Source organism: Salvelinus alpinus, chromosome 1 (assembly GCF_045679555.1).
Source record: "Salvelinus alpinus chromosome 1, SLU_Salpinus.1, whole genome shotgun sequence".
Lineage (NCBI taxonomy): Eukaryota > Metazoa > Chordata > Actinopteri > Salmoniformes > Salmonidae > Salvelinus > Salvelinus alpinus.
The window spans coordinates 69,458,393-69,471,522 of NC_092086.1; the positions used below are offsets into that span (position 1 = coordinate 69,458,393).

A 13,130-nucleotide genomic window follows, 5' to 3' on the forward strand; every position below is an offset into this window, starting at 1 on the left:
CGGCTCACAGCTCAGAGGCCCATAATGATGCCTGGCCTGGCAAACAGGGCAGAGGATTGCAGGATTATTGGATTGCAGCGCAGCCTGAGTCAGGTTTATCTGGTCTGATCCGGTCTTATCCTGATGGGATGGGCTGAGAGAGGGAGAGAGAGAGAGAGAGAGAGAGAGAGAGAGAGAGACCGAGAGGGAGGTGGGGATTTCAAGCTGGACTTACGAAAAGCGGTGTAGAACTCGTGCAGAGTGAGGTGTCCGTCGTTGTTGTAATCATCGTAGCGGAGCAGGTCCTGCATGGTGCACTCCAGCAGACTGTCTTCTAGGTGCTCCTTCATAGAGATCTGGACAGGAGGATTGAAACCATAGACTGTATTACATTCTATGATTAACATTCTAGTTCTATGGATATAAACCATAGGACTAAGTCAGATAAAGTACATTATAACAGCTGTCTTCCTTCATTCACTTAACTGTCTTACATCTTCTCTTAACCCTTATTTTAGCCTTGTTCTATCCTATATTTAATTCCCTTTGGAAAAAGTACAGGTGCAAACTATGCTTCTGGTGAGACTGGTCCCCTTCTGTACATCTATAGAGGGAAGGAGAACCAATGTGTAGAGCTAGTCAAATACTGCTTAATTAACATACACCTGACTATATATATATATAACTGATCATGACATTTAGTGACATCTTATTTCTATTTCTTTGATTTCTCTGATCTTGGATGGATATTTCTCCCTTAAATTTTTTAAAAATGTCTCTTTAAAGATTTCTTGGCTACGTGTCAACATTAATAATTGCCAACCATGATTTGATCAGATCTTCAATCAAATCTTCTAAACTGCTGAGATGTGAGAAATAGTTCATCATGTATTTCACATCGGTCCTGTCTCCTCAAAGTAGAAAAGTGCAAATTGCCCGTCCCAAATGACACCCTATTCCATATATAGATTTAAAAGTAGTGTACAATTATATAGCGAATAGGGTGCCATTTGGATGTAGGCTGAGTGATGAAAGAGTGATGTCAATTTGCAACCTGTTCTGTAAGCTAATAAAACACGACAGCTATTTGTCACAACACTGCAACTAAATAATTGGAAGTATCTACCTTCTAAAAAAAAGATCACGAACCTAAACAGTGCTTTAATGCAGAAACCAACACATTCACAAGTTCTCGCATGTCACCCCACTCCTCCGCACACTCCCCTGGCTTCCATTTGAAGCTTGCATCCACAACAACACTGTGGTGCTTGCCTACGGAGCAACATGAGGAACTGTGCCTCTCTACCTTCAGGCTATTCTCAAGCCCTGCCAGTGGAGGCTCCTAAGAGGAAGAAGGGGAGGACCATCCTCCTCAGTGAATTTCATAAAATGTTTAATTGTAAAACATTAAAAAAGTTTTCCTAAATATAATCACGTCACCAAATAAATGATTAAAACACACTATTTTGCTAAGAAGGTCTACAGTAGCCTCAACAGCACTCTATAGGGAAGCACAACGGTGTAGCCGGAGGACAGCTAGCTTCCGCCCTCCTCTGGGTACATTGACTTCAATACAAAACCGAGGAGTCTCATGGTTCTCACCCCCTTCCATAGACTTACACAGTAATTATGACAACTTCTGGAGGATGTCCTCCAGGCTATCAGAGCTCTTTCAGCATGAACTGACATGTTGTCCACCCAATCAAAGGATCAGAGAATGATCTAGTACTGAAAGCATAAGCTACAGCTAGCTAGAACTGCAGTGTATAAAATATGGTGATTAGTTGACTCAAAGAGAGAGAATGAAAATAGTTGAACAGTGTTGAACAAATTAATTTCTTCCTAAATGAAGGAGAAACAAGAGAGAAATAGAGAGATTGTCATTTTTTTCACTTTCAGTTTCACTTAGCTAGCAAATTCAACTAGCTAGTTTAGCCTACTGAAGCACCCTGCTCAAACAGATGTTAACTAGCTGGCTATGACTATTCAACACAACACTGGAACTCTTCCAAGTCAAGGTAATCTTTAGGTATGACTAATTTCTTGTCACCGGGGCCCGCTGTTGTAACTGCTTACTGACTGTACACTGTAACTTTACGGCTTGATTGTAGCGGGTTTACTAATACGTTAGTTATATTAGCTATGTTATCTATGGTGACCATGATGTAGGCTGTGTGTAGCGGTTTGGCTTGGCAAGTTTTTTTCTCGCCTGGTCACATACAGCTGATGTGTTGCTCGTTGAATTCCACAAGCGAAGGGAAGAGCTGAGAGGAGAGCGCATAGATGCAACAAGGAATACAAAGTGGCTGCTTGATTCCGCCGATTCTGTTGAAAAAGGTTTCTTAAATGGAAGCAAATGGAACAAAACAGGGATAAACATACCTGAATTTGTCCAATAGAAACTCTTGTTGGACTAATGATTACACCCTATATCAGCTAGATGTAGGCAAGAGTGTGCAAGGCGGTATTACATGTCACTGTCAGTCCATGTGTCACTGTCTGTGACCTCAAATTTGCCTCTCGACCTGTGCGCACCTACGTTGTAAACTTTCATTCATAGGCTAGGTTGTAGCAACCTCATGATGGGTATAGGGAACATTTAGAGTATCATGTAGTAGCCTAAACCTATCGCTGTTACATTGAACTGGGTGAATGGAATATGAAAGAGGGTCATCCAAAACGCTGCAATTGAAAGAAGGCCATGGCTCATGAAAACATTTTTTTTGTCCCCCCTCATCTTAAACGGCACTGACCGCCACTGAACCCTACACCCCAACCCGAGCCCCTTCTGGCATAGGACTAGTAGAAGTAGATCACACATGGATGGAGATGCATCCAATTAACACCAGTTAGTGTGGCTCTGATGCCTCTCTTAATCCAATTCTCACCCCAGAGAAGTACCCACCTGTTCGAGCTCGTCGCTGCACAGACGGCCATCCCCGTCCATGTCCAGGTACTTAAACATGGTGTCCACCAGGGCTCTCTTCTGGTCCATGTCTCTCTTAATGTTCCTGTCCTCGCCATTCAGGCCTTTAGGCTGCATATCCAGCAGCATGCTCTTCAGCTTGTTGTAATCTGCCATGGTGCACGTGTCTCCTATAACAACACAATACAGACTTTAAATTAACCTCAATTAGGTTCTAATGACCTTACCGCTGCAGGACTAAATGATTTTGGAGGATGGTTAAGTGTGTAAGAGTGAGTATATTAAATGTGTGTGTTTGCGTGTGTGCGTGCATGCATGGGTTCTTGCTCGCTTGAGTGCGTGTGGCGGTGTGCGTATGTGTGTGCTTGCATAATGTGTTTTCGCGCAGGGGGTCCAATTAATTATGTATAATCCTCCAATCCACATGAAAACAAAAGGTAAACATCCTCATTGAGATGCTTTAGACAGTTTTGTCCTCTTTCACTTGCTGAGGGATTAACACCCCATGTTTCAAACACAGCATCACATCCTGCCTGACTGCTCAGCACTCTGTCTCCCAGCCCGCTGATAAATATGTGCAGAGGAATGGAGGAGCCATGATTAATCAAGTGCAGCTGAGAGTGTGTTTATTCCTTACTTGAAATAAAATTGTGCAAACACAGGCCACCCGCTGTGGGCATCTTTAGAACTTGATGTGAATGGAGAGCATTGCTCCACTCCCCCCTTCCTCCCCCTTCCTTCCACCAGCTGCCTGTGAGAGTTGACAGGAGGTGGGAGGGGTGCCTGTGTATCTCCGCCAAGTGATGAGCGCACCAAATATTAAAAGCTCATTGATATGAATAAGTCATTAGAAAATGTCTCCCGATCGCTGCGAAGAGCCATACCCCCTCCTGCGAGGACCGGGGCCTGATTGCAATGCCTAATTCAGAATAGACATCAACATCAATTACAGCTAATAAATACCACAGAAAGACAACGGTTCACAAGATGCAGGCATCCAAAGCGTCCAACCTGCATCCCCCCTGGTTCCCCCACCCCACTGTAGCACTGATGCCTCAATGTCCTATCCGTTCACCCTCATGTCACTCCTAAACTCAACAAGACTTCTGTTAAGCCTCTAAAAGGGAGAAATGTCTCCTACATTACGTTACGTTTCGTTGCTTTTTGGTGAAGCATGCCTGATGACTAAATTGGGTTCCTTTCTCTTCAGTGACAGGATGTCACGACTTCAACCGAGGCAGGCTCTCCTTCCCGTTCGGGTGGCGCTCGGCGGTCGTCGTCACCGGCCTACTAGCTGCCACTGACTCTTTTTCCTCCCCCTCCTTATGTGTTTATTTGTATCACCTGTGTTCAGTTAATTGTTAATTAGTGTGGCTTTATTAGTCAGCCAGCCCGGACGCTTCTTTGTGCGGGATTGTTTCATTGTGGCTTTTGGATTTCGGGAGTGGATGTTATTATTGTGGACTGGGTTTGTTTATCGTGTCGTTGGACCGTTGTGTGTGACACCCAGTACGTCCGTGTTGGACATTGTGTTTGCAAGTTGAGTATTAAAAGACTCAACATATTGAAGCTCTGCTGTTCCTGCGTCTGACTTCGCACCTCCCGACACTCAGATCGTTACACAGGAGGGTTAACTGACATGCTACGTGAATTGTTAGCACCTCTCGTTGGAACACACGACCGACCCAAACAAACCACATTTCAAAACACTTTTACCAGCTCTATTTTGCCTAGCCACTGCATTGTCTGTATGCCTCGAAACTTGTGTCGTTGCAAAGACCTGCCGCTGGCACTGCTCTGGTGCTATCCATTAGCATGACAAGGGGTCATTTCAATGCACCAGCCCTTTCTCTCTGACTACATTCAGTGGCTGATCAATCATTGATCAACCTGCCACGAGGAAGGGGAGGGATTCAATTTTCGACTTTTCAAATCGGGTAATGAAGTACATCTATCAAGGCGACTTTGTGAGGAGAAAGGTCGACGGTGATATGGGTTAAGTTGTTATGACACGCTATTAATCCAAGATCCTCGCTTTTTTCGGGGTAAAGATCTTATGACCTTTCACAGACACACCCCACTATCCGCATCAGTCCGAGGCGTGTGAGCAGCAATAACGTCAAGGTCTCGGCTCAATCCCTGTTCAGTGTTATTCCTTCTGGGGGGAATGGAGTGTGCCTCTTGTTGAGATGAATGTCCTTATTTTCCCTCAATGATGTCCTACTACCAGTAAGTCTTTCTTACTGGGGGTGAAATTCACAGTACTCCCTGTTTGAAATGTTAGCTGCTTAAAGATGCACTCCATAGCTTTTGTAGTTTTGAAAGTGGTGCTCACTTTCAAAGGGGAGTAATGAATGATCTACGGGACTTTAATGAGAAGCTGCCAACCTTTTTGATACAGGATGCAGTGATGCGTATTAAAACTGTCACCTGTGATCAAGAGAAGAGCGCTATTGTAGACGGCATCCGAAGGTTTAAAAGTAGGGGTTGCTGCATTCAGATATATGGTGTCACCATAGTCAAGACCTGGCAGGAAAGTTGACTGTACAATCTGCTTTCTGCTGTTTAGGGAGAGGCATGATCTATAAAAGAAGCCTACTTAATCTCTAGCTTATCCGTATGTTTTTTAAACATCAAATTATTGTTAAACCAAAAGCCCAGAAAAATATAGGCGGGAACCTACCTGATTAAAGAACCATCCAATGCATAAATGTGTAAGCCATCTGAAATACTGTACTTCTATGAGAATGACAAAATAGCATTTAGTATTTCTGGCATTCAATTTTTTCTCCAACCTTTATTTAACTAGGTAAGCCAGATAAAACACAATAAATGTACAAAGACATAACCCAAACTAAAGAATGGACTAACTATAAAAATAAAAAACTACAAAAAATAATCGAATTTAATTGAAAGAGTAGATGTCTGAAGGCCTCTCATGAGCGTTTCTTAGCATCAGATCCAAGAGAGTAAAAGCTTGTTCTAATACATCAACTGTTGAAACCTTACTACAATCCCTCAAGGGTGTGAGCAGTGCTCCTGTTTGATTTATGACGGCTTGACCTCCATGGGCTGAGATGATTGGGTTATTTAAGCCATGCCATCTGTGTCCTGCTAATGGAAAAAGATTGACTTGCCTCTTAGGTAATTATGGAGATGATAGATCCTTTCCTCATACGTGAGGGACATCAGGTCGAAAGCAACTGTGAATCAAAGCATGGACCAGGGGTCCTTTGAGGGTTATCTGTTGCATGGACATTACCCTCATTGAGACATGAGCCCATTAAATACTTGCCTGTTTAATTTAGACCTAAGTCTTCACAGTGACAGCCTATAACTATGGCCCAAAGCTAACTACAGTAGCCTGCGATGCAGCAAATAACGGGAGCCACACACTGTATGAGAGAAAACTCTACTTCTGTTCTCAATCTGGCTGGGTAAATAAAGTGTACGCAGACAAAAGACAATCAACAACAGAGAGGCCATTTCAAAATCTCATCTCTCTTTTCAGCCCAACTCAGCAAATCCTGAATCTATGCTGTTACAAAGCTGCAAGAATTTGACTGTAGTGAAACTGGACTGATTGTCGTAAGAGCTTTGCCAAGGGAACATTATAACATTTGTTTTGTGAAAATTGTACTGAGGGACAAAAACGACAATGGGTGTTTATCAGAAGAGCAAGCCAAAAGGAAAGGCGAGCTACATAAGAGAAGCAATCAATGTTCCAAACACGTTTTGAGATCCCAATGTTCATATTATTTAAGTGGTGGTGCCATGGTGTCATGCCTTAAGTATTGCTATTTGCAGAAACTTTAACTTTAACAGAAAGTTCAAACACGGTTACATTTAATTTCAATTTTGGTAATGTTCTATGAATTTGTTCTGGTTTGACATTGAAAATGTTCTCAAATAGTTCAGAGAACGTTAAGAAACAAAGAAAAATTGTGGGAATTTCAGTACTTCTGTCACGCCCTGACCTTAGAGATCCTTTTTATGTCTCTATTTGGTTTGGTCAGGGTGTGATTTTGGGTGGGTATTCTATGTTCTTTCGTTCTATTATTTGTATTTCTATGTTTTGGCCGGGTAGGGTTCTCAATCAGGGACAGCTGTCTATCGTTGTCTCTGATTGAGAACCATACTTAGGTAGCCCTTTTTCCCACCTGTCTTTGTGGGAAGTTAACTTTGTTTGTGGCACATAGCCTTAAGCTTCACGGTTGTTTTGTATTGTTTGTTGTTTTTGTCGGCGTCATCCTAATAAAGGAATATGTACGCTAACCACGCTGCACCTTGGTCCTCTTCATTCGACGGTCGTGTGACAACTTCAGCATAACTTTTCCTACAGGTTTTCTCATGATTCTATTTAAAGTAATGTTCTCAAATTGTCAAATTCAGAGAATGTTCTAAGAATGCTATTTAAAAACATATACATTCGGTTATAAGCATCAACAAAACGCTCTCTAAATGTTCACTTCTGTTCTCAGAACTTTAAAAAATGTAATCTGTTTTACCGGTCAGGAAACGTATGGCTTCGTAACCACAACCAATGTGAAACCAAAAACCTAGGTAGCCATAACTTCCAAGGAAGCAAATGTGCTAGCTGGGTTATATCATATTATAATATTTTCAGATCAATGCCATTGATTCGGAGAACAGTAGTTTGACAGCCATTGAGAAGTAATCTCAATAGCTCTCCCAACATTTTAGTCACGTCTTACATTTCCAAATGATGCCATTAGATTAGCTGAGTAAAGACATCCAGTCTTCCCCCATATGTTCTGCCGTCATGATGTGTGTGTGCTTGGCAAACCTTATCTGACTCACTGCACCTTGGGACAGGCTAAATGAGAACTCATTGCAACATGAGAGTTATTGGCAGAGCAGTGAAGGAGAAATACTATAGAGGACTGATTGCTGTGGAAACCTACAGTGCTCAAACCGTGCATCGGTACTATATGTGACTCGTTTCAGGAAACTAGGTGTATGTCGCGCATCTACTACTACATCACTAATCAAAATGCCTTCTGGAACATGTGAACTTTCATATGTCTTAATAACAAACTTGTATGCCATCTGTAAATACAAATAAAATGGTTAAATTGCGAGCCCGGTTGGTTTAGCCACGGAAAAAGACAGGAACCGTCCCGATTGCCATGATTGGCTGAGATAATGGAAGGACTGGACATGCCGAGAGATGAGTTTGGATTGGTCTGCCATGAAGCACACTTCTGTCTATAACATGAGCAGCTGGGTATGTGTAGGTACTCCTTTCTAACACAGTTTAAAAAAAAAAAGATATCACGAAGAACTGCAAAAGTATTGCTTATGCTCTCCACTTTCTGGAAGACTCAGTTTTGAAATCAGTGGAATGCCCGGTGGAAGCAGAGTACGATAACTAAGGAGATAGAGAAAATTCAAGCGTTTGATTGCAAAAGCGGAGGGAGTCCAAAAGAGAACACAGAAGGTCTGTTGTATAAAACACCTGTCTCTGGATTACATCTTCAAACTAAGGGCAACCATGGCATCCGTGACAGAGAGGGAGAAGCATTTATCCATGTATACGGGTAATAGAGTCTAGCTAGCTACATTTTCAGATATTATACATTTATAATTGTCAAAAGTCATTTTCATTGCAAGTTAAAGCGTACTGAAGATGGCTAGCTAACGTTAGCTGCCTGGCTGGCTCGCTAGCTCACATTATGTGTATGATCTGTGTAGTAATATTATTTGTATCTCAGAGCAATTTGTATTGCTAGTTATAGCATAATGTTGAACCTAGTTGGTTTGCTTTAGCAACCTGTAGATTCATGCAGGGTAGTAACATTATGAGTTGGGATTATGGAGCTACACTATGAAAGAAAAAAACCTTCTGTATCCTGTGCATGTGACAAATAAACTTAGATTTGATTTGATATAGTGTGTGTTTACCAGAGATGGTAATGTGAGGAACAACATGACCTGCACCAAAGTCAAATTAGGATATAACTTTAGGTCAACGAGACAGTGTCCACGTTCTAAAATTCTCTGGTCGAATGCCCTATCCTATTTTGTCACACTCACAACCGTAAGCTATTTTCTGTAATTAGCTTGCCATTCATTTGTAAATAATGATCTTGTTGTGAGTTTAATTATTAATACATTTTTAAAACTAGATATAAAGTTAAGACATTGTCAGCTATATGATATCGTCATTGTTTGAACTGGCTAGCCAGCTAACTTCATGTTAGCTAGCAAGTTGGAAACAAACCAAAACATTGTTTAGAACGTTGCTTTTAGTTGCCTGGTTTGCTAGATTGACATGTACTTCGTTTTTAAATGGATGGGTTCTTTGGTCTTAAAATACACTAGTTGTGCTATTTTGGACCACCAGGCTGCTGATGTCATGCAGCCTGTCGCTTTTGTGTTTATATTTTTCATAACGACAAGTTTGATGTCGGATGACAATATAATGTTCATGATGTCGCTGCGACAACTGCGGACAGACATGTCGACAGAAGTAGCTTTTAGTCGTGAAATCTTCGGTTGTTTGGTACACTACCGTACTCACTGTTTAGCACATGCCCTCACATGTGAATCCTTAAAGAGATGGGTGGGACTAAGACTTAAGATGGTGTGAACAATGCTGAATAGGTTTAGACAAAGAGCTCTCCAGAAGGTGTACGGAAACATTCAAGGGACATTTTCTCAAAAGTAGGGTAAGTTTATCAACTTTGAAACCAGAATTACTTTCCCATTGTTCCTCACCTATAATATATGATATACCATTTTCTAGCTGAGTCTTTACTTTTGTGCAATGTAAAAAACAGAATTTCAAATTTTGCTACATAGGACCGAATCGAGCCAGTCGGTCACATATGCTAGCTGCACCTCCCTCTCCGTCTCTACATTCTCCCAGTTTAAAATCCCAAGTATATAATATTTTGTGGAGTCTGGATCAAATAGTTATCCAAGTAATAGCCCAGTTCAACTTCAAAGTACAAAACAAGGCCTCAGTGATATAAGACAGGAATATGTCTCAATTTCCAAATGGCTGAACACCAACACTTGGCAATCCTTAACAATTTTTTATTTTTTTATAAAATAAAATGAAAAAAAAAATACTTGGTAATCCCGAATTGGGCTGATCTAAAATGGAATGTGCAAACAAACACTTTACAGACAAAAGTTAATAGCATTCAAAAGTAATCAAATGTACTCTGTTATGCAGGATGGCCCACATGAGAGGAAGGAGAAGAAAACGTCTTGTGAAAAATTAAGAATATGGGCATTAGATTGTGTCTGCAGTTACAGAGGTAGAAAACCAATACAAAAACAAATCGCTTCACTAGCATCATAACTGCACCGATTCCAACCTAAACAAATCCTTCTACTGTAATGAGATTGAATTCTTGAAATTGTTGTAGAAATCAGACCAGGAAAGTAGCCATCCCGATATACACATTATATTACTATTTTCCCCACAGGGCAGAAAAGTACAGTAATCACAAACTATTAAAACACCTTTTTCTACTTTACAGTCAAGTTCAATCATGGTACATCACGCCCCCGTTTGTGAGTGTTTATGACGCACTGCAGGTGTAATGTACAGTCCGGTAACTTTCACAGTCCTTACTCCTTCTATGACCCCCTACACCACCTTACATTTCACCAATATGTTTCTCAATCACCCAGTTAAATCACCAACACAATCAAACCCAGAAATAAACCCCACCTAGCAGTCCTTAAATAGAGTTGCACTTTCCCCTGCCATCGCTCCGCTTATAGATTAGGTGTAGGGCGTATATTCGATTTTTAGCATACATTTTTCCCACCATACCTTCAGTGTAAACTACAGTAATCTCCTGGCTTGTCCTGTCTGTTAGCTGAGCTGGGGCTGCAGACTGCCGTCTCAGGGGGAAAGAGGGTTTAAAATGCCTGGCTAGCTGCTTAGGACCGCAGCCTCAGCGAGACCCATCCACACTGAGACCAAGCACAAACAGCCATCATTAGCCTGCTCCGTCACACGGGTGACCTTCAGAGGCTTGAAAGGGAGATGGTCAAATGACTTGGGGAAAGGTACAGAAACTGTACTGTGTGCACTGTTGCAACTGTAAGCTGTATGTAAACAATCAATGAGTGTAAGTCATATGTTTGAAAATAATATGGAAACCTAGCAACAAGATGAAAGATACCAAATTAACTGCAGAGGTGCCCGACTTGTGCCCGATTGCTTAGACTTGCTCAGTGTATAGCAGGGAGAGCGAGAAAGTTAATAACCAGTTGAGCTGACAGCCATTCTACAATATTTTGCTATGGTTTTAGTCATCAATCTAGCAAGAGGGCAATATTTTATTCATGTTGTAGTGTCTTCCCTCCCCCCTACACACCCCTAGAAAGATATCATGACATTTAAACAGTGACCGTCCCTCCTATAGACAAGCGGAGAAGGACTATGTAAAGGGCATCTATTTTGTTGTTCTGAGCAGATGCAATATGTTTGCTTCCACACAAAACTACTTCTTTACTTATTTTAGGTTTAAGGAAGTGTGTAGATCGCATTCTTTATCGTAGTGCTATGAGAAGGATGTATTTAGATCAGCCTGCTCGAGACAAATTCAGTGATTGCTTCGCCATGTCTGTGCCGTAAAGTAGTCGAGCTAGATAAATGTTTTTTATAAAGGACCACCCCGTCGACGTAACGTTGCGCCGACCACCAGAAGGCGGCAAATACACGTTTAGGACGTTGACAGGGTCATAGGTAGGTCTGGGTGGCTATCTTCTGACTTCTAAAACGGTGAGAAATCAATAAAACCTCTAATCTAAACATATACATATTTATTTAAGCAATTCTAGAGCCCGATTTCGGGAACTGTCAGCTTAAGAGAATTCATTAAATAAGAGATATTTATAGTACTTGGATGATACAGTTCAACTTTGGACAACAGAAAATATTTTTGGACTTTCAATAAATGAGTGATTAAAAATGACAGTATAGGCTAACAAAACTACTCTTCAGCTGTTGACCAGGAGGTCAAATAACAAGGACAATGGGTTCCTCTCTCTTTGCTACAGTATGTTACCTGACTCTGGAAAAGCATTATGTTCATTTACAATACAGTGGAATAGCAAAGCAGTAAGAAGACAAAATGAGGAAAAGAAAGTGAGAGGGCAAAGACAACATATGGGGGACAGCTCTTTCATTCTCTCATGACTTCCATAGTCAGAAAGAGAAAGAGAGATGCTATATCTCCCTTTCATCTCAGAGTTTTGTCTTTCAACTAAATTTTTATCTTTGACTGTTTGCCTCAAAGAGGAGTTTTCATCTTCTCTCTTCCTCGCTGCTGCACGGAGAGGACATTTTTCTCATGTAAATGTGGCAGCTTCAACAGCTAAGTAACTACCCCCATGCATATCCACCTGCCCGGAATGTGCAACGATGACACTTAAATGCAAAATCATTAATATACTTCAGTCGTATGACATTGATTCAAGACAGGGCTCTTTTTTAAAGGTGTGAAAAGAAATCTGGGAAACTTTCTTTTTTTTACAGATGCTTAGATAACCTGCTTTAACACTTGAAAAGAGAATAATCACATTTCCATATACTTTTGGAAAGGAGGGTATGGGGATTAGGTGGTAGGCAATTGTCATAGCATCCATTTGTTTTACTTTTGTGAATAACTTTGTATAGATAGATATGCTTTGTTTAAAACACATTTGAGCTTCATTCAATTCAATTATGTAAGGACCAATATCAATGCTTGATTTGCAGTATAATTCAAGCCAGTTGTTTATAACTCTATTATGTTTCAGCTCTAGGTTTGTTTCTTTGATTCTTTTTCAAAAGAATGCAAAGTAGTTTGCTGTTTGATTTCCATGTTTCAATCCCCATATCTACACAATCATGTTCACTTTCACCACATTAAGCAATTATTGGAAGCTCATTTCAATTTGCGCTTTTGAAAAGCTGCAATTACTGTGTGTACCTGTTCCTCTATTGCAGATCCATGCAATCATTGTTGTTCCAATTTACAGATAAACAATTACAGTATGATAATGTTTGCTTCAGAATAACTGCAATGTTTGGTAGCAACTTTAACAAAAGTACACTGCATAATTCACATTATACTTTTGATGCTTCTTAACCTACCATGTCAGTGTTTCACAAATACAATTTGTTCTCAGTTATCTATTTCAGTGAATGAAGGATACTGAAATACCCAATGATGGCATATCTATTTTTAACAAC

General features: G+C 40.8%; 1 protein-coding gene across 1 annotated transcript in view; it reads right to left on the reverse strand.

Annotated features, from left to right (window-relative positions):
* Positions 1-13,130, reverse strand: part of LOC139584170 (follistatin-related protein 4-like) — a 222,720-nt gene that overhangs the window by 59,664 nt on the left and 149,926 nt on the right. The window contains exons 5-6 of the mRNA XM_071415720.1: positions 2,885-3,075; positions 215-335 (exon numbers count right to left, since the gene is read on the reverse strand). Coding sequence (XP_071271821.1) covers positions 215-335; positions 2,885-3,075 — 312 coding nt within the window. The remainder of the gene's footprint in view (positions 1-214; positions 336-2,884; positions 3,076-13,130) is intronic.